A 26,959-nucleotide genomic window follows, 5' to 3' on the forward strand; every position below is an offset into this window, starting at 1 on the left:
GAACTCTCTACAGGGTGATCTGTTCGTAGCTGAACTCCCTATAAGGTAACTTCTTCTAGCTAATCTTTCTACAGGGCGATTTGTTTGTAGTTGAGTTCTCTACAGGGTGATTTGTTTGCAGCTGAACTCTCTACATGGTAGTTTCTTTGTAGCTGAACTCTCTACAATGTGACTCCTTCTAGCTGAACTCTCTACAAGGTGACTTGTTTCTAGCTGAACTCTCTACAGATGATTTGTTTGCAGCTGAACTCTCTACATGGTGGTTTCTTTGTAACTGAACTCTCTGCAAGGTGACTTCTTCTAGCTGATCTCTCTACAGGGAGATTTGTTTGTAGCTTAACTCTCTACAGGTGATTTGTTTGCAGCTGAACTCTCTACATGATGGTTTCTTTGTAGCTGAACTCTCTACAAGGTAATTTCTTCTAGCTGATCTCTCTACAGGACGATTTGTTTGTAGCTGAACTCTCTACATGATGGTTTCTTTGTAGCTGAACTCTCTACAAGGTGATTTCTTTATAGCTGATCTTTCTACAGGGTGATTTGTTTGTAACTGAACTCTATACATGATGGTTTCTTTGCAGCTGAACTCTCTACAAGGTGATTTCTTCTATAGCTGATCTTTCTACAGGGTGATTTGTTTGTAGCTGAACTCTCTACATGATGGTTTCTTTGTAGCTGAACTCTCTACAAGGTAACTTCTTCTAGCTGATCTCTTTACAGGACAATTTGTTTGTAGCTGAACTCTCACATGATTGTTTCTTTGAAGCTGAACTCTCTACAAGGTGATTTCTTCTAGCTGATCTTTCTACAGGGAGATTTGTTTGTAGCTGAACTCTCTACACGTGATTTGTTTGCGGCGGAATTCTCTACATGATGGATTCTTTGTACTGAACTCTCTACAAGGTAACTTCTTCTAGCTGATCTCTTTACAGGGTGAATTGTTTGTAGCTGAACGATCTACAAGGTAACTTCTTCTAACTGATCTCTCTACAGGATGATTTGTTTGTAGCTGAACTATCTACAAGGTGACTTCTTCTAGCTGATCTCTCTACAGGGTAATTTGTTTGTACCTGAATTCTGTATAGGTGATTTGTTTGCAGCTGAGCTCTTTACAGAATGGTTTCTTTGTAGCTGAACTCTCTACAAGGTAACTTCTTCTAGCTGATGTATCTACAGGGTCACTAGTTTGTAGCTGAATTCTCTACATGGTGGTTTCTTTGTAACTGAACTATCTACAAGGTGACATCTTCTAGCTGATCTTTCAACAGGGTGATTTGTTTGTAACTAAACTCTCTACAAGAAAACTTCTTCTAACTGATGTCTGAACAGGGTGAATTGTTTGTAGCTGAACTCTCTACAGGGTGATTTGTTTGTAGCTGATCTCTATACAGGTTACTTATTTCTAACTGATCTCTTGAATTCTGTTCAGGGTGACTGCTCTATTAGGATGACTGCTCTATTAGGATGACTGCTCTATTAGAGTATCTCGATCTCGCACTTGCTACACCAAGTTGGATTTCGTGTTATAACTCCGTGGCTTTAAGTCTGATTCTTCTACACCATTGAAGAGCCTTTCTAAGATGATAACTCCATCTGTACAGCGATTTTCAAAGCATTACCCCAAGCGGTTTATCTGGTAGGCGTGGCAAGCAGTGGTTTTTATTAGCTAATCTCGATTGCGTAATTGTTACACGCTGTTGGTTTTTTCGTTGTATCTTCCTGGTTTTTAGCTCGATTTCTTTCAAACCACAAAAGGTTTGAGGTTCAATAGTTAACCTATTCACCCACCAATTTTCAGCTTCTTCCCATACGCGGTTTACCCTGTAGGCGTGACAACATATTGGTGTTATTTTTCTTTAATAATCGCTCATAACTCTTTGCCTGTTTATCATATTCCAGCCAAAGTTGGTACAGAGATGCGCCTTTATACCCCCCTTCTGTGTGCCAAATTTCAAGGCGATCAGATAAGGCGTTCGCGTTTTATAGCAGTTTTTGTAAGTGTGCGAAAAGAGGAAGAAAAATAAGAAGAAAAAAAAACCCAAGAAACTAAGCCAATTTTTGAAGTCGCATATCTCGGGAACGCTTGAAGCGATTTCGCTCAAATTTGGAATGTAGAGTGCTGAAGGTGGAGGGAGAGTCCACAGCAAAATTCGTGTTGTTTCATCAAGGCAGCACAGAGCTACGGAGGTGCGAAAATTGCGTTTTCTTTCTTCCTGTCAATATACTCACGGGGTTGCGCGCCGGCTTCTTGGGCCGCACGACACACTACCGTGTGTCTTGATTAGTATAGTCAGTAGATCATCAAAACTATTTATTCTGATGGAGTAATGCAAGCTCAGGAAACTGGGGAAATTTGGAGGAATTTGGGCGACTTAGATGCTATATGTGCGCTTGTAAAGCTTCATCAAATTATACAAAAATTAACTTGTTTGACATTGCAGCTTTTAATGGCTATACGTGTCGTGTTTGGTTTGCTATTGATCAAGTGCTGCGGTTTGATGTGACTTAGCGGTTTGCTATCATCTGTTGTTTTGGAAGACTATACATACTAAGCTGTAAATGTAATGTTTACCAACCCTCTTTGTGGAGGAGACTATCACCAATCCTATAACTCCATTATTCATCCAAACTCGTTATCTTTATCTTATATGATATAATTATCTATAATGTGTAACCTCTGTCATGTATCTATTATCATTGTGTCATTGTTACTTGATTAACTGTTGTGTATTGTTACGTACATTTACTGGCTTTAATTAAAAATTAATGTTATGTGCTTAGCTTTAGGGCAAAGTAGGCAATAGAGCTAGGTGCAGTGGAAGGGTGGTGTGTATAGCTAGGGAAATATACTAGTGCGTATGTATATACAGAATGGAGTCCTGAATGGGTGGCGGCATCGCCATTGCCCCCCTGAAGTGTGCCATGGCACCCAGTATCCAAGCAATGATGTAACTGTCTTGGTAGTTTGCTACTATATCGGAAATCACCTTCTCAGTTTTGCATGAACCAGTGTCTTAAGATTTAAAAATTCATAGCAACTTTAAAGTGCTTGCACTTTTAGACTTGGTCATACACAACCACTACTGCCAAGGTGCCATGAAGGTATTATGAGGCTGGTTTCTGGTCAATATTTTTTCGTGGGAAGGTACAAATCCTATACCATGTATGACAATTAGATATCAAGACACACGATAGTGTGTCGTGCGGCCCAAGAAGCCGGCGCGCCACACCGTGGGTATATCAACAGGAAGAAAGAAAACGTCATTTTCACACTTTTGTATCTTGGTGATCCCTTATCCGATTGAAACCAAATTTGCTACAGAGTTTCCCGCTAGCTAGGGGAGTCTACATTCCAAATTGGAAGGAAATCGCTCCAGCCATTTCCGAGATACAAGCTTCCAAAGTTTTTATTTTTCTTCGTCTCTTCGCACACTTGTAAAAATTGCTATAAAACGCAACGCGAACTCCGATCGCCTTGAACTTTGGCACACAACAAGGAAGTCCAAAGACGAATTCTAGTATCAAATTTGGTGCAACTCCGATGAATGGTTCAGGATTTATGACCAATTATTCGTGTTAAACAAGATTGATTTGTTGTCACGCCTACAGGGTAAACCGCTTCATGGAATGAATTGAAAATTGCTATGTAGATGGAGTAACCATCGTAGGAGTGCCTTTTAGTGGGTTGAAAGGAATCCAGATAATGACCATGGAGATATGACACAAAATCCAACCTGTGTTACAATTACGTAATCGAATGTTTATGAATAAAAAGTATTAGTTTTTACGCCTACTACACAAACCACTTAGAGCAATGAGCTGAAAATCGGTGTATAGCTGGAATACTCTTCATAGAAAGTCCTTGCAGTAGTACAGAAGAATCGGATTACAAACCACTGAGTTATGATTGAAATCCAACTCCGTGTAACAAATGCGAGATCAAGATACTCTAATAGAACAGTCACCCTAATAGATCATTCAGCTAATTTATTTACTCCATTATAGAATTCTATTACATTGCAAGTTATTCTGTTGGGAGTTCAGCTGCAAACAGTTAATCTTGTAGACAGTTCAGCAAGAAGCAAGTCACCCAATAGAGAGTTCAGCTACAAATATATCGCTGTAGTGATTCACAAGAATCAGAACATTACAAGTCACACTGAAGAGAGTTCAGCTATAAACAAGTCATGCACCCTGTAGAGAGTTCGGCTACACTCTCTAGAGAATTCAGCTACAAACAAATCACTGTGGAGAGAGTTCAGCTACAAAGAAACTACCCTGTAGAGAGTTCACCTGTACAAACAAGTTACCCTATAGAGATCAGCTGCAAACAAGTAACCCTGTAGAGATTTCAGCTACAGACAAGTCACTTTATAGTTTATACAATGTTCAGCTACAAGTAAGTCACTCTGTAGAGAATTTTGCTACAAACAAGTCACCCTGTAAAAGAGTTCAGCTATACAAACAAGTTGCTCTGTAGAGAGATCAGCTGGAAACAAGAGATAGTTCAGTTAGAAGTAACCACCCTGTAGAGATCTCAGCTGCAAAGAAACCCTGTAGAGAGATCAACTACAAACAAATCACCCTGCAGAACATTCAGCTATAACAAATCACCCTGTAGAAAGTTCAGGTACAAACAAATCACTCTATATAGAGTTCAGCTACAAAAATATCGCTCTGTAGAGAGTTCAACTACAAAGAAACCATCCTGTAGAGAGTTCAACTACAAACAAGTTACCCTATGGTGAGATCAGTTTGAAACAAGAGATTTGATCAGCTACAAACAAATCATGCTGTAGAGAGTTCAGCTATACAAGATCAGCTAGAAGAAGTCACCGTCTAGAGAGATCAGCTAGAAGCAAGTCACCTTGTAGAGAGTTCAGCTACAAAGAAACCATCCTGTAGAGAGTTCAGCTACAAACAAATCCCCTACATAGAGTTCAGCTGCAAATAAATTACCCTGTAGAGAGTTCAGCTACAAACAAATCACCCTGTAGAGAGATCAGCTAGAGGAAGTCATCTCGTAGAGAGATCAGCTAGTAACAAGTCACCTTGTAGAGAGTTCAGTGACAAAGAAACCATCCTGTAGAGAGATCAGCTAGAAACAAATCACCCTGTAGAGAGATCAGCTAGAAACAAGTCACCTTGTAGAGAGCTCAGTGATAAAGAAACCATCCTGTAGAGAGATCAGCTAGAAACAAATCTCCCTGTAGAGAGTTCAGCTACAAACAAATCACCCAGTAGAGAGATCAGCTAGAAACTAGACACATAATAGGGAATTCAGTTACAAGCAAATCATCCTGTACAGAGTTCAGCTACAAACAAATCACCCTGTAGAGAGATCAGCTACAAACAAATCACCTAGTGAGTTCAGCTACAAATAAATTACCCTGTAGAGAGATCAGCTACAAACAAACACCTTGTACAGACTTCAGCTACAAACAAATCAACCTGTAGAGATTTCAGTTACAAACAAATCACCCACTGTAGAGAGATCAGCTACAACAAAATCACTCTGTAGAGAGATTAGCAACAAACAAATCACTGTGTAGAGAGTTCAGCTACAAAAAATCACCCTGTGGAGAGATCAGCTAGAAACACATCACCCTGTAGAGAGTTCAGCTACAAACAAATCACCTTGCAGAGATTTACGCTAAAAAAAATTACCATGCAGAGAAATCAGCTACAAACAAATCACCTTGTAGAGAGTTCACTTACAAAACAAATTTACTCATAGAGATATCAGTTAAAAACAAATCACCCCTTGTAGAGAGATCAGATCACCCTGTAGAGAGTTCAGCTACAAACAAATCACCCTGTAGAAAGTTCAGGTATAAAAAATCACCCTGTAGATAGTTTTCATACAAACAAATCACCCTGTAGAGAGTTCAGCAAGATAAAAGTCACTCTGCAGAGAGATCAGGTCACCCTATAGTCAAGAGGTCAGCTAGAAGAAGTCACCTTGTAGAGAGTTCAGCAACAAAGAACCCACTCTGTAGAGATTTCAGCTAGAAACAAGTTACCCTATAGAGAGATCACCTAGAAACAAGTCCTCCTGTAGAGAATTCAGCTACAAACAAATCACCCTGTAGATATTTCAGCTACAAACAGATCATCCTGTAGATAGTTCAGCTTTAGATACAAGTCACCCTGTAGTAGGAAAAGTCACCTTGTAGAAAGATCAGCTAGAAACAAGTCACCTTGTAGAGACCAGCTACAACGAAACCATCCTGTAGAGAGTTCAGCTACGAACAAATCACCAAGTAGAGACTTCAGCTATGAACAGATCACCCTGTAGAGAGTTCAGCTATACAAGTCACCCTGTAGAGAGATCAGCTAGAAGAAGTCACCGTCTAGAGAGATCAGCTAAAAGCAAGTCACTTTGTAGAGAGTTCAGCTACTGTACAAAGAAACCATCCTGTAGAGACTTCAACTACAAACAAATCACCCTGCATAGAATTCAGCTGCAAATAGCTACAAACAAATCACCCTGTAGAGTGTTCAGCTAGATAAAAGTCGCCCTACAGAGAGATCAGGTCACCCTATAGAGAGATCAGCTAGAAGAAGTCAGAGTTCAGCTACAAAGAATCCACTCTGTAGAGAGTTCAGCTAGAAACAAGTTACCTTATAGAGAGATCAGCTAGAAACAAGAGATTTCAGTTACAAACGGATCATCCTGTAGATAGTTCAGCTAGATACAAGTCACCCTATAGAGAGATCAGCTAGAAACAAGTCACCTTGTAGAGAGTTCAGTGACAAAGAAACCATCCTGTAGATAGTTTAGCTACAAACAATCACCCTGCACAGAGTTCAACTGCAAATAAATCACCCTGTAGAGAGTTCAGCTACAAAGAAATCAACCTGTAGAGTATTCAGCTAGATAAAAGTCACCCTACAGAGAGATCAGGTCACCCTATAGAGAGATCAGCTAGAAGAAGTCACCTTGTAGAGAGTTCAGCTATATACAAAGAACCCACTCTATAGAGAGTTCAACTAGAAACAAGTTACCCTATAGAGAGGTCAGCTAGAAACAAATCACCCTGTAGAGAGTTCAGCTGCAAACAAATCACCCTGTAGAGAGTTCAGCTACAAACAAAGCAACCTGTAGAGAGTTCAGCTACATTTCATGATAAGTCCCTTAGTAGAGAGATCAGCTGTGAACAACTTGTCAAGTTATCCAATAGGGAATATTAGACATGTAATAAATATATGTATATAATTTGTATAATTACTGATAAAACCAAAAACAGTTGAAGTATTAAAAATCCAATGGCAGATCCAGGATGGGACATTTGGCACCTCCCCTCACCTTGTGGTGGAGCCAGCCATACTTCTGATTAAAATAGCTAGCTACTAAACTTTATGTCAGTCCAAGATCAGTTAAAACTCATGAAAATATGTACATTTTAATAGCATTTATTACAAATCCACTTGAAACCAAAGCAAACCAAAGCCAAAATAGCTCTGAAATTGTCACCCAGCACCTTCATGCATACTAAGCACCACTAAAAATAATTATTGTGTTGCTGTTGTTTAAGACATTCAGAGCCTTTAAACAGCTTTTAAGACTTCACAACCACCTGAAAAGATCAAAATGGCAAAATCAGCAGTAAGACACTACTAAGAGGTAATTATTTGCTGCTTCAAAAATACAGCAACTAACAAGAGAATCTGGCTCTCCCCAACCATCTACAACTGGGCCTGTTTGTGCCCCTCCCCTTGCCAACTCCTGGATCCGCCCCTGAAATCTGCTTTGTCTTTTTATTCTTCCTGTGGTATAGAAAAAGGATAGGTTAAAGCAGAAAAATGACTTCTTTTTGTATTTGTATACCCCAAAGCTGGCCTATGGCTGGCTTTGGGGTATACATATACAAAAAGAAGTGATATCTAATCAAAAACAGCCAAGCTGTAAAAAAAAGTGCGACCCCTAAAAAGGCCATGGTGAAAAAGGATGTGAAATCCAAGGTGGTGGCCAAGAAATGGCTGTGATGGTAGGTTAATGTTAAAAATTTTAATAACGACAATTCAGGTGGATTTGGTGCCAAAACACAAATTCACATGAATTGTCGCACCTTTTTTACAACTTGGCTGTTTTTGATTAGATATAAATATATGCTAACATTGGTACCTACCCAACTTGCAGGATTATCTCCATATTAATGATCTTAAACCAAAGGGAACCAAGCACTAAATATCAACACCATTTTTGTAATATGGCATGCATGGTGATGTTATTTTCAAAGAACATGAGGCTGTCCTATGCCATCCTGCAAGCATTCTAAAATGATGCAAGAATGCAGGTAACTTTACTACAGCATAGCTGCATGTGACTATGATGACAATTGTAGTATCGTGCATACAAACACATAGATGCAAACTTTGCATATATATGTTTCACAATTTCTGTAGTGTTTGGATTGATTGCAGAAATGCTTCTTGTTCTGTTCTGTGTTTGTAACACTATATAATGAGTGGGAAAATGAACCACAATCCTTTCCAGTCATTGATAGTCGGGGCGTGCGTACAGTCACTCAATTAATTTTTATAATGTGTCTGGCCAGTGCCATTCTTTCCTTTGATGCGGTTGCATTGGTTCACCAGTTGTAATAAATCTATATTATAAAAAAGTAAACAAACAAGTGTAAGGAAAATTAGAAATGTTAAAATAAAAAGCAATAAAACAAGTGAGGTCATCTACACTTGCAGCTATACTAGTGGACATTTAATACTTACTTCAGTATATAACTGAAGTAGGAATTAAATGCGCACTAGTACAGTTTATACAGTACAGTTTACTAGTACACTAGTACAGTTTGACTACAGTGTACTAGTACTAGTACTAGTAGTGTACTAGTACTAGTACTAGTAGTGTACTAGTACATTAGAATAGTTTTTTTTTTTTGAACTAGTACACTGACTTGTTTCATTTCGATGATCCCAATTCAAATGTGAAAATTCTACACATATTGCAATGGGTACAATACATACGTATTCTAAAATCCATAAAATTAAGAACCTTCAGTGAAGACACATACTAACAACAAAGTTTGGATATCATCTTATCCACCTATTCACCACTCAAATCTAACTTCACACACACGTAATGTAACAACACATAGTAGCAAACATGACACATGTGCGCTTTTAAAATCCATGCGTGTGAGTAAAAATACATGCAGCTGCTAGGCTGCAACCCATGTGTACACGTCTCTGTGTGTGTGTAAGATAGCAACCCGCATGTAGCTACATGCACGTAGGCTGGCACAGCAGTGATGGATTGTCCAATGACCAATTTATAAGTGTGGTTAGTTAAACCATTTCTTACATTAGGCCAAGCAAAGTTAATTGTAAGTTTCTGGTCAGATCAATTCCCCAAAATTGACCAGGTGACAAGGCTTCTTTTTTTTGCAACTTTATACTACATTTGACATAGCAGTACATAGAATTATAGAGAAAAACAAAGTTAATGTATAAAGCCTTATAAGAAAGAAAAGCGTGCTTACAAGACAAAAAAACTTAAACAGCTATAAACAACATAAATTATTGTATGGTGATGGTGTAATTCATTCAGCAAAAAATGACCAGGAAGGGAACCCGAAACATATAATTAACTTTTCATGGCCTTAGCTATGCATGTTTTTATACTGTAGGGTAATCCACTGGTACAATCATCTCAATGGAGCTGTGGAAGTAATAATCCGGATTTTGCAAAATACAATCATCTCTGTACTTTAACTGTAGCTACAATTATATCATTTCACACTAGAACACGTTGCACTCAAGTGCTATGCAATCTTCATCATTGCTAAAAGTGTTGTCAGCAAGTGGTAAGCATGGTTGTCACGTAATATGCTAATTTTAATTACTCTAACATTTTTACAAACACTGCTGTACATAGACTCTATTCAGTTTGCACTTGGATATCCTAATACTGGTATATACTCCTTAAGGTGAGTTGGCAGTCATCACAAGAACTGAGAAACTCTGAGGTGTCCTCATTTTCAAGTGTCCTGATTAACAAGTTCCACTGTACAGCTGTAACACTGAAAAGCGGTTCCATTAATCCTCGTAACTTAGCCTCAGCAATCTGAACACTTAGTAATGGTCCCAAAGTATGTTTTAGCATGTGAAAATAAGGACACCTTAATAATCAGGACACTTTGGTTGATCACGAGGTGTCCTTAACACACATGTTTCACTGTATTCTGTATTGTAATGGCTGTACACGTGCCACAGCATATGTGAATTACTATATGAGCAACGGCTGTTACCTGTGGTACAACAATATCCATGCTAGCATTTATGTGTAATTTAACAATACAGCTACAAGCTACTTATGAGCCATGGCTTGTGTTCTCCTGCTACATGTGTACTATACCTACTGTAAGTTGCTCAGAGTCATGTTTGTAAAGTAAACTATACAGACTGCACACATCATTTGTGTGGTGGTGCTGCCATGTGGCAGTGTTGCCTTCACGTGTACAGTCGTGTGTACACAAAACCAAACTGCATGTATGAGTTGTGTTCACGCGTGTGGAGGCACACGCAACACATGCATACTGTGAAGTTAGATTTGAGTGGTACTGTAGTTTAACTATCATTGTTTTATGGTAGTACACTAAAGGAAACATTGAAGTGTTTGTTTACATTATGTCGGGAAGACTGATCTTTCTTCACTGGTTTCAACTTTATCTGTGGCAAAGACAGGGGATACAGAGAAACATTTATTAAGCAATGGATTCGTATGTTTATTGTAAATACAATGGTACAAGTTTCAACTTTGTATGTCACTGCAGTTGCAATTAGGTTTATTGATGTGCCTGTAATTTATATCTAATCCAAAACAGCCAAGCTGTAAAAAAAGAGTGGGGCCCCCAAAAAAGCTTTGGTGGAAAAGATGTGAAATCAAAGGTGGCAGCCAAGAAATGACTGTGATGGTAGGTTAATGGTAAAAATTTTAATAACGACAATTCAGGTGAATTTGTGCCAAGACCAAGCGGCACCAAGTTCACCTGAATTGTCGTTATTAAAATTTTTACCATTAACCTACAATCACAGCCATTTCTTGGCCGCCACCTTGGATTTCACATCTTTTTTTACCATAGCTTTTTTGGGGGCTGCACTCTTTTTTTACAGCTTGGCTATTGTGGATTAGATATCACTTATTTTTGTATTTATACACATAGGCTGGCTTTGGGGCTCTTTTAACCTATCTTTTTTATTTACCACAGAAAGAAGAAAAAGATTTAATCATAATCATAACCAAAAATTAAAGCAGATTTTTAATACTTTAACTCTTTTTGATTTTATCAGTAATATTATACAAATTACATATATTTATTACATGCAAATTATTTCCTACAAATTTCTCTGCTGGGTGACTTGAAATGTAGCTGAACTCTCTACAGGGTGGTTTCTTTGTAGCTGAACTCTCTACAAGGTAATTTCTTCTAGCTGATCTCTCTACAGCGTAACTTGTTTTTAGCTGATCTCTCTATGGGTGAATTGTTTCTAGCTGAATTCTCTGGGATGATCTGTTCGTAGTTGTACTCTCTACAGGGTGATTTGTTTGTAGCTGAAATCTCTACAGGTTTGCAGCTCAACTCTCTACAGGGTGATTTCTTTGTAGCTAAACTCTCTAAAGGTAACTTCTTCTAGCTGATGTCTCTACAGGGTGACTTGTTTCTAGCTGAACTATCTGCAGGGTGACATGTTTGTAGCTGAACTCTCTACAAAGTGATCCTTCTAGCTGATCTCTCTACAGGATGACTTGTTCTAACTGAACTCTCTGCAGGGTGATATGTGTAGCTGAACTCTCTACAGGGTGATTTATTTGCAGCTGAACTCTCTACATGGTGATTTCTTTGTACCTGAACTCTCTACACGGTGACTTCTTCTAGCTTATCTCTCTACAGGGTGATGTATTTGTAGCTGAACTATCTACAGGATGACTTATTTCTTGCTGAACTTTCTACAGGGTGATCTGTTCATAGCTGAACTCTCTACAGGGTGATATGTTTGCAGCTGAACTCTCTACATGATAGTTTCTTTGTAGCGGAACTCTCTACAAGGTGACTTCTTCTAGCTGATCTGATCTCTCTAAAGGGTGATATTTGTCTGTAGCTGAACTCTCTACAGGATGACATTTTCTAGCTGAACTCTCTACAGGGTGATCTGTTTGTAGCTGAACTCTCTGCAGCATGATATGTTTGCAGCTGAACTCTCTACATGGTAGTTTCTTTGTAGCTGAACTCTCTACAAGGTGACTTCTTTTAGCTGATCTCTCTACAGGGCGACTTGTTTCTACGTAGGTGAACTCTCTACAGGGTGACTTGTTTCTAGCCGAACTCTCTATAGTGTGATCTGTTAAGTTTGTAGCTGGGCTCTCTCTTGTTTCTAGCTGACCTCTCTATAGAGATAATTTTAACTTTTATTTGTATAGTTGAACTCTTTACAGGGTGGTTTATTGATTGGATGCTGAACTCTCTACATGGTGACTTGTTTATGCTACAGAGTGACTTGTTTGTAGCTGAACTCTCTACAGAGTGACTTACTTGTAGCTGAACATTGTATAAAGTAACTGGTTTGTAGCTGATATCTATAGAGTAGCTAACTTATATAGATGAGCTCTCTACTGGGTAGTTCTTTGTAGCTGAACTCTCTACACGGTGACTTGTTTGTAGCTAAATTCTCTACAGAGCGACTTGTTGTAGCTGAACTCTCTATACGTGTTTATAGCTGAATTCTCTACATGTGTTGATAGCTGAACTCTCTTCAGTGTGACTTGTAATATTCTGAATCTCTACAGCGATATATTTGTAGCTGTACTCTCTACAGGGTGACTTGCTTTTAGCTGAATTGTCAATAAGATTAAATGGTTGTAGCTGAACTCCCTACAGAATAACTTGCAATGTAATAGAATTCTATAATGGAGTAAGTTATAAACGTAGCTGAATGCTCTATTTGGGTAACTGTTGTATTAGAGTATCTCGATCTTGCATTTGCTACACGTAGTTGGCTTTCGAATCACAATTCAGTGGTTTGTAATCTGATTCTTCTGTGCTACTGCACGGACATTCTATGATGATTATTCCAGCTACACACCAATTTTCAGCTCATTGCTCTAAGTGGTTTGCCTGGTAAGCATGAAAACTAATAGTTTTTTTATTCATAAAAGTTGATCGCATAATTCAGACACAGGTAGGGTTTTGTGTCATATCTCGATGGCCTTTATCTCAGTTCCTTTCAAACCACATAAAGGCACTCCTACGTTAGCTACTCCATCTACATAGCAATTTTCATCTCATTCCTTCAAGAGGTTTATCCTGTGGGCTTGACAGACCTTCGACCTTATTTTACGCGAATAATCAGTCATAACTCTGTGAATATTCATCGGATTCCTACCAAACTTGGTACTGAGATCTGCTGTAATGAGCTCTTTAAGTGTGTCAAATTTCAGCCTGATTGGAGCACGCATTCGTGTTTTATGGCGGATTTTGCGAAGTGTGCAAAAAGAAGTAGAAGAAAAACATAAGAAAAAAAAACTAAACTTTGGACGCTTGTATCTCGGAAATGTCTTGGGTGATTTTCTTCAAATCTGGTATGTAGACTTCTCTACCTGGCCGGCACCTCTGTAGCAAATTTGGTTCCAATCGTATAAAGGATCACAGAGCTACATAGGTGTGAAAATCGTGTTTTCTTTCTTCCTGTTAATATACTCACGGTGTGGCATGCCAGCTTCTTGGGCTGCACGACACAGTAACGTATGTCTTGAGTTCCTAAGAGTTACTGTACGAAATGATCATTCTGTTGTCACTAATTTGTAGTACTGTAACTCTAAAAGTTCTCAGCATATCAAGCAAAAAAACAATCAAGATTTTAAAATAAAGAATTTAAAAATGTATAATCATGTCAGGTTTTTTCAGATCAGGTCACATATATCACAGTTTACCATATGTATCAGTTGTATGCCACAGCAAATGGTACTTTGATCTTCACCACAAGGTATGAGTATGGTACACACACACACACACTCACACACACACACTCACACACACACACACACACACACACACACACACACACACACACACACACACACACACACACACACACACACACAAACACACACAAACACACACACACAAACACACACACACACATACCAGACCAAAGTGTAAGACTAATATTAGCACCAAACATTGAGTCATTTCTAACTCCACAATAGTAGGTTCCTTGATATGAGTCATTGAATATGGGAATAATCAAAGTTGCATTTATGACATAGGGTAAATCTTCTGTCTCTGTATAATTAAAAGGAACTTCTTTCTTATCTGGAGAATACCATCTGATTTGTTGATAGTGAATATTAAAACATTTACAATTGATCATCACATTTGATGTGCCATTGTTTATTCCACCATCAGCAGGAAGAATGGGAGGGCTCAGTGGAATAATAATGCAGTTTGGAGTTGTGGCATCCTCCCCTGTGTACAAATCAAAATACAAACAAGTAACAAATTTAACTGCATAGATATGTAGCTACCATACCAAGGATAGAAGTTTATATTTTGTTCATTTGATAATATACTTTTCTTCTACAATTGACTAAGTCTCTGCAATTGTTTGACTGCAACATAAGATTGTAGATAACCTCACCCTTCTCCATCTTCAAATTAAACAAGTGCTTCATACAAGATCAAGTTATCATGGACCACGGTAGTGGTTCATAATAGAGATCGCCTATGTTTTTTTGTCAAAATCCTAATAGAACACACACCTAAACATCACCTTAGAAAGCTCCCCCAACCACAAAAGAAGCCTTAGAAGTTATTTAGATGAAATATAGGTCTACTGGATAATATGAAGTCAAAAGGAACCAATAAAAGTATTCTTTTGAATACCGTATTTGTTTGATTAAATGCCGCGGCGTTTATTATCTTAGTTCCAACAATCAATGACGCGACTATTCAAACTCAACCACCACTCAATACCCGTGAACAATGTTTAAGTCATTATTTTCACAATTGTTGTGGGACCACTCAAGTGTGGCGATTATTAAAGGTGCGGCATTTAATCAAGTAAATATGGTAACTGTAATATGCCATTTTGTTCATTATTTTCATAATACCCTAATAGAATGCACATTTTTCGAGCACTTCTACCACATATGGGATGTTCTAAAACAATCTAGATTTTCCATTGGTAGATCTATTAAATTATGTATCATGTATACATTTAAACTAGAATATTCATTATAAGGAAACTAAGGGAGCTGAACAGCTGACAATATCGGTTCAATGGATGAGGGTTAAAGAGTCAGGTATGAAGGTCCCTGGTTAGAGTTTTGTACACTTTAATGTTTTTGTGCACTTTCGCTTATTGGTGACTGTTCTATTACAGTACTTTGACCACAGCAATTTTACATAATGCTGATTTTCTATTTGTAACTCTGTAGCTCTCACTGCAATTTCTTTTAAATCACAAAAGGTTTGAAGTATGTATGGTGGTTAACTTATACACACAGCAATTTTCAAGCTATTCCCTGAAGGTGTAAAAAATATTAATGTTTAATTATAATTAATTAAACGAAAAAAAATCTCCATAACTCCATGAATATTTAGCAAATTCAGACCTCACTTTTAGTGTGTCAATCCACTTCAATGGGTCCTTATGTATGCCAAATTTCACAGCAATAGAATTGTGCATTTGTGTTTTAGCTATACTGATTTTTTTAAGGTACGTGAAAAAAAGAAAATACTGCTGCTATTGTTCTGGCAGTCATGTCAAACAACAAAAAGGTACTGAAACAAACAAAAAAGAAACTGCATAAGTCTCGCAAATTGAACCCAAGACTCTATGGTGTAAGTTCAGAATGGTAACCACTATGCTTTGCCACTGCCAGCTGTCCACATAGTTTCTATCTTATAAATATGAGGCAAGAAGTAAGCTACATAGTAGAAGCTATAGAACCTACAGGGTAAAGAAGAAACTAACTAAACTCTAACACTAATTGTGAGGTTCGTCTGTTAAGCACAATATTATATCTCTCACTGTTTGCATGAAGGGAAGTTTCAGGAGGCAAGCTAGGGTTGGCGAACTCCAAACCATATAGCTTTCCTCAAACTCACTCTGAAACTTTCCTTCATACAACTATAGTCGGTATGCGTACGGTATACAACTATAGTCGGTACGCGTTCTGATTTATGAAGCTAGCAAATCATTGCTAACTAACATAATAGTAAGACACCAATCAGTACTAAAAAGTATAGCTACAAAAATTCTTCAGTACTTACAAAACCACAAGCCTCAAGCCTTACTTTTAAAACAGGAATCTAATATCAAGACACATGGTAGTGTGTCGTGCGGCCCAAGAAGTTGGCGCGTAACATCCGTGAGTATATTGACAGGAAGAAAGAAAACGCAATTTTCGCAACTCCGTAGCTCTGTGCTTCCTTGATGAAACAAGACGATTTTTGCTGTGGACATGCCCTCCAACTGCAGCACTCCACATTCCAAATTTGAGCGAAATCGCTTCACGTGTTCCCGAGATATGTGACTTCAAAAAGTGGCTCAGTTTCTTCGGTTTTTTTTCTTATTATTTTCTTTTTCTTGTCGCACACTTACAAAAACTGCTATAAAACGCGAACGCCACATCCGATTGCCTTGAAATTTGGCACACAGAAGGGGGATATAAAGGCCAGTGTTGGGCAAGTTACTTTGTAAAAGTAACTAGTTACATATTACATATTACTTGCAACTGAACTATTTAGTTACAGTTACATATTACTCATAAAATAAAGTAACTGTAATAATATTACATATTATATTACATTGTATCCACAGCCTTAAGCTGTCACGTGTGAAACTACCACTTTATCACGTGACATGATTGTGTTGTTGGGCAATGTGCAAATCTTGGTTATAAGTAAGAAGCTGGTGAATAAGCTTCATTAAGTAGGCTTCGTTACTTCTTTGTGGCTAGGCGTTACTCAGAGGATAACTAACGAGATTAGTAACTTCGTTACTTGTAGCAATAACATTACGTAATATTAGACTCGTTACAGTAACTATATTACTTAGGTAACACATTACATATGTAAGTAAAGTAGCTTGAGTTATATTACCTGTTTTTATAGCGTATTTCGTTATATTACTTAGTTACCACAAAAGTAATAATATTACGTAACGCGTTACTCCCAACACTGATAAAGGCGCATCTCGGTACCAACTTTGGCTGGAATACGATAAACAGGCAAAGAGTTATGAGCAATTATCCACGAAAAATAACACCAATATGTTGTCACGCCTACAGGGTAAACCGCGTATGGGAAGAAGCTGAAAATCGGTGGGTGAATAGGTGAACTATTGAACCTCAAACCTTTTGTGGTTTGATAGAAATCGAGCTAAAAAACAGGAAGATACAACGAAAAAACCAACAGTGTGTAACAATTACGCAATCGAGATTAGCTAATTAAAAAAAAAACGACTGCTTGCCATGCCTACCAGATAAACCGCTTGGGGTAAAGCTTTGAAAATCGTTGTACAGATGGAGTAATCATCTTAGAAAGGCTCATCAATGGTGTAGAAGAATCAGACTTAAAGCCACGGAGTTATACATTATTTAACGCGCGCCGTGATTGGAGATTCACTATTCTCTTGTTGATTTACCCTTTCCGCTTCATTCTCTATTACCGTTTTTGTGATACCCGTGGAAAGTATCACTCCAGGCAAGTGACAACTCAAGTGTTAGCTACAGCAGTGTCTGTGTTTCTACACTTTTGCGGTGGTCTGGTGTGCACTACAAAGAATAATGCCTAAAAATAGGCGCAAGAAGAAGCAGCCTAACCCCTATGACGCCAGTGAAGCCACTGTCAAGCAGCTAACTGTTACAAGGGCAGACGATGATGCGGAGGATAATTGCACTTGCTCACAATGCAGTAAGTCTGTTGAACAATTGTTGGAATGTGAATGTTGTGAGCAGTGGTATTGCTGTGCATGCCAAAACGTTTGTGATAAAATGTTTGCTGTTTTACATGAATTTAAATCACTGCACTGGTTTTGTGCAAAATGTGAGCCCACAATTTTGCGGCGTCCTAAGGATGCCACATCCCTGCAAGTGAACCCACAAGGCCAACAATGTGAGATAGAGTCCCGTCTGAAAGCCTTGGAGTCTCAATTAACCAGTTTGACAAACAGTTTAAGTAAGATAACGAAATCCTGTAGTGTTGTTGACTCTCCACAGGCCATCAATGTTACTAGTCATGTCACAGCTCCAGATGTGTTGGCTCTCAGGGCAGTTGACGAATACAGGCAACGCGAACAATGCAAGCTTAATCTCATCTTTCATAAAGTCCCAGAATCCACTCACTCTGAAGTGTCCACAAGAAGAGAAGATGATCTCAAATTTATCTACACTCTCGCCAAAGAATTAGGAATTGAGCACCTGGAAGTAGTCAATGCCATCTGTCTGGGTCGTCCAGTCGAGTCAAGATCACGCCTACTTAAGGTAGAGGTGTGCAACTCTCAGGTTAAGAGACAACTACTTTCTAAAGCCAAAAACCTTCGCCAATGCAAAAGTGATCAACTACGTACGGTTTTCATCACCCCTGATCTTTCTCCTCAAGAAAGACAACAACAGAAGAATCTAAGAGCTGAACTACATATTCGCAGAGATGCTGGTGAGCGGAACATAGTGATACGTAAAGGTCAAATAGTATCAGTCCGAGCTCAAGATATGGATACTACTCACTCATCTCTTGGCACTTCTTCTGTTGCTAGCTCAGCTGCTTCTGTGTCAAATGACCAGTCTGGGTAGCACCCTCAGAGGTACTACTCCCTTGTTGCCTGTAAATCAAATTAGCAAGCATTTGAAATTAACTGCTTGTTTGTGGAACTCACGTAGTATTGTTAACAAACTGAGAAATTTTCAACCTTTTATATATACGTAAGACTTTAGTCTTATTGTAATATCTGAAACTTGGCTTCATGATTACATTTACAACAAAGAGATTCTCCCCACTGGCTATACCATATACAGGAAAGACCGTTGTTCCAAAGGTGGGGGTGTCATGCTAGCAGTGAAATCTACCTTTAAAACCACTGAACTTGCTTCTCCAGACAATCTAGAAATAGTAACAATTTCAATTCACTCCCATCATAACTTAATTATCTGTGCTGTCTATTTGCCACCCAATTATAAAACTGATCATGTTCAAGACTTTTACTCCTATATCACAACATTAAGTTGCTCAGGGGATGTCATTTTACTTGGTGATTTTAATACTCAAGATATAGACTGGCAAACGTTTGCCTCTACTGCTGACAGTTCTGACCGCCTCTGTGATCTTATAATTGATCACAACTTGTTCCAGCATGTTACTGTGCCCACACATATTCATGGAAATATTTTGGATTTAGTAATCACCAGTGATACTGAGTTGATCAATGATTTAGTCGTTCATCCTCTCACTGATTTTCCACTACAATCTGACCATTTTATAATAACATTTTCTATTTGTGCTTCTGTTCACCATCATAGTTCTAGAAATGGAAAGCAACTTACATACAACTTGAATAAAGCAGACTGGTTGGGCCTAAATCAATTTATTGCATTCAATAACGCTGATGCCATTTTCTATTCTGATAACATTGAGATTGCTTGGGCAAGGTTGAAGGACCTATTACATGAATCTATGGACAAGTACATCCCAAAGAAACAACAACGTCCGCCCCATAGGCCCCAGTGGTTTACTTCGGAAATACAACACTATCTGAACGAATTATACACAATACGTAAAAAGGTTAAACGTAATCCAACAGAACACAATAAATCTACTCTGAAATCAGCTGAGGAAAACCTACAACAGCTCATAACATCTTCAAGGCAAGCCTATGAATCCTCTCTAGTGGAACAATATTCCTCATCAAACTCCAACAGAATTTATAAATTTATCTCAAGCCTTAAAAACAATTGGTCTATTCCAGCAGCCATGTCGCTTGACTCTGATTCTTGTGATGATGATCTTGGTATAGCCAATGGTTTTAATAAATACTTTCACTCAGTTTTTACCAAAGTTTTATGGACCAACCACAGACTGCAGACAACCCTTCTGACATACCTGCTATGTCCTCAATTGATATCCAACCTGAGGAAGTTTTTGAATGTCTGTCTTCCTTGGATGCTAGTAAAGCAGCTGGGATTGATGCCATGAGCCCTGAGGTACTGAAACAGTGTGCTGATCCAATTACTCCTATTGTCCATCATTTAATTAACTTGTCCATCACTTCATGCTCTCTTCCTAGTGAGTGGCAGACTCATCTTATAGTTCCCATACACAAGTCAGGTCCGAAGACAGACATCAAAAATTATCGTCCAATTTCACTGCTTTGTATTCTTTCAAAAATTTTGGGAAGATTAGTGTAGCTACAACAAGATAGTTGACAAAGTAATCAAGCTTGTTTCACCATTACAATTTGGTTTTGTTAGAGGCAGGTCATCATTACAACAACTACTCCTCTTTATCAACTCTGTAATTGAAGCCCATGAATTATCCACTCCCATTGATGTAATATATCTTGATATAAGAAAAGTATTCGACTCTGTTCCCCACAATGACTTATTGACCAGGTTATGGTCCCTGGGAATTCATGGTGACCTGTGGAATTGGTTTCAGGCTTATCTTCTCAACAGACAGCAACGAGTACGTATTAACAATTCTATTTCAGAGGTGCTACCTGTGTTATCAGGAGTACCACAAGGCAGCATCCTTGGTCCTCTTTTGTTCATTCTTTACATCAATGATTTTCCTTCGCTATTAAAAGAATTACTGCCCTTTTTATTTGCTGACGACACCAAGTGTATACATACAGCTAAGATTGTTGAAGACTTCAACATTATACAAGCGGACCTTAACATAGCCAGCAACTGGTCCGTGTTGCGTAATTTATCATTTAATTGCTCCAAATGTGCTGTTTTACACTTTTGGTGCAACAATAATAGTACAGCTCAGTACTTCCTCTACAATAACAATATTGAATCGACAGAACTGATTAATGACCTTGGGATCATGATATCTATTGACCTCTCCTGGTCTGCTCATTGTAATATGGTTGTGTCCAGAGCCTACAAACAGCTAGGCTTAATCCGTCGTAGTTTTACAACCAACTGTACCTTGACAAAGAAACAATTATACATCTCCTTGGTGCATTCTCAACTTATGTACTGCTCCCAAATCTGGCGACCCAATCTTGTTCAAGATATCCAGCTTTTGGAAAGGGTTCAGCGGAGAGCCACAAAGTACATTCTTATTGATTATACTTCATCCTATAAAACTAGACTATTAAAGTTGTCGATGCTTCCCCTCATGTTTACTTACGAACTAAATGACTTGTTATTTTTTATTAAATTCATCAAGAATCCATCTTTACACTTTGACATCTCCAAGTGGGTCCATTTAACAGCAACAGTTCTACAAGATCATCAACCCATTCCAAGCTAGTTCATAATTATACGAAATATAGCACCTCCCGCCACTTTTATTTTAACCGTTTACCACGTTTATGGAATGTACTGCCACCTTTAAATCTAGATCTATCTATAGCAACACTAAAGAGACAGTTAAACAACATCTTCTGGGCCATGTTCACTTCAAACTTTGATGACAATAATTACTATACTTATCATGTTGTATGTCCTTGTCATAGGTGTAGTTCCACCCCAATTACCCCTTTGTTAATTAATTAGTTTACTTGTAATTTCTAGTTGCTCCCTTGTAATCTTAACTTATAATTGGGTGCTGATAGCTCTAATCAGCACACCAGCTGCTGTATTTTATAGTCTAGTTTAGTTTTATACCAACCCCCCAGTTTGTATCCATGTCTTTCAGCAGCAAAATCACAATAATAATCACAATAATAATAACACGAAATCCAACTTGGTGCAGCAAGTGCGAGATCGAGATACTCTAATAGAGCAGTCATCCTAACAGAGCAGTCATCCTAACAGAGCAGTCACCCTGAAGAAAATTTAAGAGATCAGCTAGAAACAAGAAACTGGAATAGAGATCAGCTACACACAAGTCACCCTGTAGAGAGATAAGCTAGAAGAAGTTACCTTGTAGGGAGTTCATGCAACTATGGAAAGAGATAGTTCAGCTAGAAGAAATCACCTTGTACAGTTCAGCTACAAAGAAACCACCATGTAGAGAGTTCAGCTACAAACAAATCGCCCTGTGGAGAGATCAATAGAAGAAGTTACCTTGCAGAAAGTTCAGCTACAAAGAAACCATCATGTAGAGAGTTCAGCTACAAACAAATCTCCCTGTAGAGAGATCAGCTAGAAGAAGTTACCTTGTAGAGAGTTCGGTTACAAAGAAACCACCATGTAGTGAGCTCAGCTACAAACTAGTTACCTTGTAGAGACATCAGCTAGAAGAAGTTACCTTGTAGAGAGTTCAGCTACAAAGAAACCATTCTTTAAAGAGCTCAGCTGCAAACAAATTACCTGTACAGAATTCAGCTACAAACAAATCACCCTGTAGAAAGATCAGCTAGAAAAAGTTACCTTGTAGAGAGTTCAGTTACAAAGAAACCACCATGTAGAGAATTCAGCTACAAACTAGTGACCCTGTAAAGACATCAGCTAGAAGAAGTTACCTTGTAGAGAGTTCAGCTACAAAGAAACCATTATTTAAAGAGCTCAGCTGCAAACAAATCACCTATACAGAATTCAGCTACAAACAAATCACCATGTAGAGAGATCAGCTAGAAGAAGTTATCTTGTAGATAGTTCAGCTACAAACAAATCACCCTGTAGAGAGATCAGCTAGAAGAAGTTAACTTGTAGAGAGTTCAGCTACAAAGAAACCATCATTTAGAGAGTTCAGCTTCAAACAAATCACCTGTAGAGAGTTCAGCTACAAACAAATCTCCCTGTAGAGAGATCAGCTAGAAGAAGTTACCTTGTAGAGAGTTCAGCTACAAACAAATCACCCTGTAGAAAGATCAGCTAGAAGAAGTCACCTTGTAGAAAGTTCAGTTACAAAGAAACCACCATGTAGAGAGTTCAGCTACAAACTAGTCACCTTGTAGAGACATCAGCTAGAAAAGTTACCTTGTAGTTCAGCTACAAAGAAACCATTCTTTAAAGAGCTCAGCTGCAAACAAATCACCTGTACAGAATTCAGCTACAAACAAATCACCCTGTAGAGAGGTCAGCTAGAAGAAATTACCTTGTAGATAGCTCAGCTACAAAGAAACCACCATGTAGAGAGTTCAGCTGCAAAGAAATCACCCTGTAGAAAATTAAGCCACAAACAAATTGCCCTGTAGAAAGATCAGTTAGAAGAAGTTACCTTTTAGAGAGTTCAGCTACAAAGAAACCATTCTGTAAAGAGCTCAGCTGCAAACCAATCACCTGTACAGAATTCAGCTACAAACAAACCACCCTGTAGAGAGATCAGCTAGTAGAAGTTACCTTGTAGATCGTTCAGCTACAAACAAATCACCCTGTAGAGAGATCAGCTAGAAGAAGTTACCTTGTAGAGAGTTCAGCTACAAAGAAACCACCATGTAGAGAGTTCAGCTGCAAAGAAATCACCATGTATAAAATTTTGCCACAAACAAATTGTCCTGTAGAAAGATCAGTTAGAAGAAGTTACCTTGTAGAGAGTTCAGCTACAAAGAAACCATTCTGTAAAGAGCTCAGCTGCAAACAAATCACCCTGTAGAGAGATCAGCTAGAAGAAGTTACCTTGTAGATAGTTTAGCTACAAACAATTCACCCTGTAGAGAGAGCATCTAGAAGAAGTCACCTTGTAGAGTGTTCCATTACAAAGAAACCACCATGGAGATGTCTGTAATCAACACATGTATTATATATATATATATATATAATTTGTACATTTACTGATAAAATATTTAAAGTACATTTACTTCATCTTTTCTTCTTCCTGTGGTAAAAAAAAAGATAGGTTAAAAAAGTCCCAAAGCATGCCATAGGCCGGCTTTAGGGTATACAAATACAAAAAGAAATGAAATCTAATCCAAAACAGCCAAGCTGTAAAAAAAGTGTGCGGCCCTCAAAAACGTTATCGTGAAAAAAGATGTGAAATCCAAGGTGGCGGCCAAGAAATGGCTGTGATGGTAGGTTAATGGTAAAAATTTTAATAAAGACAATTCAGGTGAATTTTGTGCCAAGACCAAGCGGCACAAAAATTCACCTGAATTGTCGTTATTAAAATTTTTACCATTAACCTACCATCACAGCCATTTCTTGGCCGCCACCTTGGATTTCACATCTTTTTTCACCATAGCGTTTTTGAGGGCTGCACACTTTTTTTACAGCTTGGCTGTTTTGGATTAGATTCTTTTTACTTCTGTACTAATAACATCACTAGAAATGTTCATAAGACATGTATATGTATATAGTACAATGACATGCATAAGCAAAAATATTATGCACTGTACCTGCTGCTATAGATAATACTCCAATTAATGTTCTCTAAACAAATGATGTTAATCATTGGATACTACTTTGTTAGCAACTGTCCTTGGCGACTGTGAAAGGTGTTAATATGGAGAACTGCTCTGAAACGTTGTTACTTGAATGAAATGGGATGTTTTTATAACATTGCATTGCAACGTGGCATAAAGAGTGCTGTCAACCATTCTTTCTGAATTCAGTTTTACTAGGCTGCCCACCAGTGCCGAACCTGTCCAATTTCTTTACTGGCTTGAGTCAGAGGTATGCTTATCACCACAATTCAGTAGTTTACACGTATTTCAATCATGAAAGGTTGTTGTAATGAAGCAAATTTGCCTTGTGACACTGCCATTTTTTTGTGAGCTAGTCTCTAACTGCATGGATAGCGAGCAGAAATAGTAGAACAGTGCTGCTAACTGACCGTACCTCTCTGATAAGCTCGTGTGAATCTTTTCCTGCCAGTGCAGGTGTTCAACTCTTTACACTACATGGCAAGCTACATGGTATACCACCTGTCAATCTGTTGTTGAAATTTCAGTTTATTTAAGATGCTTTGAATCCAGAACATCAATGAATGTTTAGTACATACATCGTCTTTGAAGGTATGCATTCTTAGATGTACATCATTAAATTTATCTTACCTTTTATAAGTTCAGCCACATGGGCCTCTGTTATGACAAATGATTTATGAGCCAGTCTGCTCAGTGATGGCACCACGGTATGCTATTTTCATTAATGATTTTGCTGGGCCAACTCAATCATGGCATCCTCTTATAGTGCATGCTGGCCAGGTGTAGAAGTTCTTTTCTGTGGCTAGCTATATCTAAATGGTATGCACATATCTATACCAATGTATTTGATCAAATCTTCCCTATAACTTATTGTAATCTACCACCCTATGTGACAGTCAGTTGATTGGTGCTGGTGTGCTACAAGGTATGATCTGAGTTGGTCATGCATTGTTGTTCAGCGTGGTCTTTTTCATCAAAGGTTTTCTTTGTGAACTATACTAAAACAAAAACAGCCTTGGGGCTGTAAACAAATGGTGCTGCCAAGCAAAGTAGGATCAATCAAACAAGCTTATTCAACACAACTGGTAAGAACAAGGACTGATATCAAGTTGCGGCCAAGTAGATTGGAATACTACCATGATCAATCTGTAAAACAACTGGTAAGAACACAAGGACTGATATCAAGTTGCGGCCAAGTGAATGCAGTATTACCCATTCTCTTTGTATCTAGCTATAGCTATATAATAAAACTAGAGCAAATACACATGCAACTGTTATTAAATTATCATTTGGCCGCTTTATAAAATCACACACTACAACAAAAAAAGGCCAAATGACAATTTAATAACAGTTGCATGTGTATTTGCTCTAATTTTATTATATAGCTATAGCTAGATACAAAGAGAATGGATAATACTGCATTCGCTTGGCCAAAACTTGATATCAGCCCTTTTTCTTACCAGTCATGTTGAATAAGTTTGTTTGATTGATCCTACTTTGCTTGGCAGCACCCATTTTTTACAGCCCCAAGGCTGTTTTTGTTTTAGGATATCACACATTTTTGTCACTGAGTAATATCAATCAAGACAAAAAAAATAATGCAGAAAGCTAATAGTTTCATACAAGCCACCTTTGGTTATCACAACAGCTTCAACAGTTATAGTGTGTATTGCATCATTGCTTGGGACATGAAGTGGCAAAATCAAAGAATGTAGTTTGGTATAAGTAGGCAGGTACTGGTCGGTGTTGCAATCTCAATAGGGTATGGCTTCTGGGCACCATTAAAACCATCAGTGAACAGATTGAGTAAAGGCTATTTCCCGGCAGGTGAAAATGTGCTCCACACTTATTATTTGTAACATACTGGACTATCCACAAACAAAGCTGTATTGTGGGTTGCGTTAGCTCCTTCAGACCCATTACTAAATAACAACTGAATAACAAACACTTACGAGAATATAGCAAGTTCACCGAGTTCACCACACTGATATACCTAGTGTTGACTGCAAATAAACGACTGAATTCACTGAGTTCATTGATTGTAAATAAACATTACTGTAGTTAGATGTGTCTTAAATTTAAGATAGGGTTCTAAAAGATCTCAAAATAAATCAGCAACTAGCATAGGTGACATTATTTTGTTATGAGTGTACTCATGGAAATTAACTCACCACTTCCCAGAAAAATGGCAGGTCAAAATCGAGTGAAACTACTCCATATGCATGGATATGCCCACAGTGGTGGTGGTGGTCGGTTCTGACCACCACTCAAATAAAATAGCCACCACCACCAATCAACAACCACTACACATTCACCTCTGACATACACAAGTTAAGGCCATGTGCAACATCTCTGGACTCATCGCTGTCTCTTGTAGCCACCACTATTCTAAACTTGAACACATCCTTTGCATATGTTTAATTACATATCAAAGATTGTCCCACAAAGCGTAAGAGTGAATGAA

At 38.2% G+C, this 26,959-nt stretch overlaps 1 protein-coding gene across 1 annotated transcript in view; it reads right to left on the bottom strand.

Annotated features, from left to right (window-relative positions):
- LOC136255904 (uncharacterized) overlaps positions 1 to 26,959 on the bottom strand; it is a 145,964-nt gene that overhangs the window by 83,324 nt on the left and 35,681 nt on the right. Inside the window, exon 6 of the mRNA XM_066048805.1 lies at positions 14,166 to 14,486. Within this exon, the coding sequence (XP_065904877.1) occupies positions 14,166 to 14,486 (321 nt within the window). The remainder of the gene's footprint in view (positions 1 to 14,165; positions 14,487 to 26,959) is intronic.

The sequence above is a fragment of the Dysidea avara genome, chromosome 5, assembly GCF_963678975.1.
Source record: "Dysidea avara chromosome 5, odDysAvar1.4, whole genome shotgun sequence".
Classification (NCBI taxonomy): Eukaryota; Metazoa; Porifera; class Demospongiae; order Dictyoceratida; family Dysideidae; genus Dysidea; species Dysidea avara.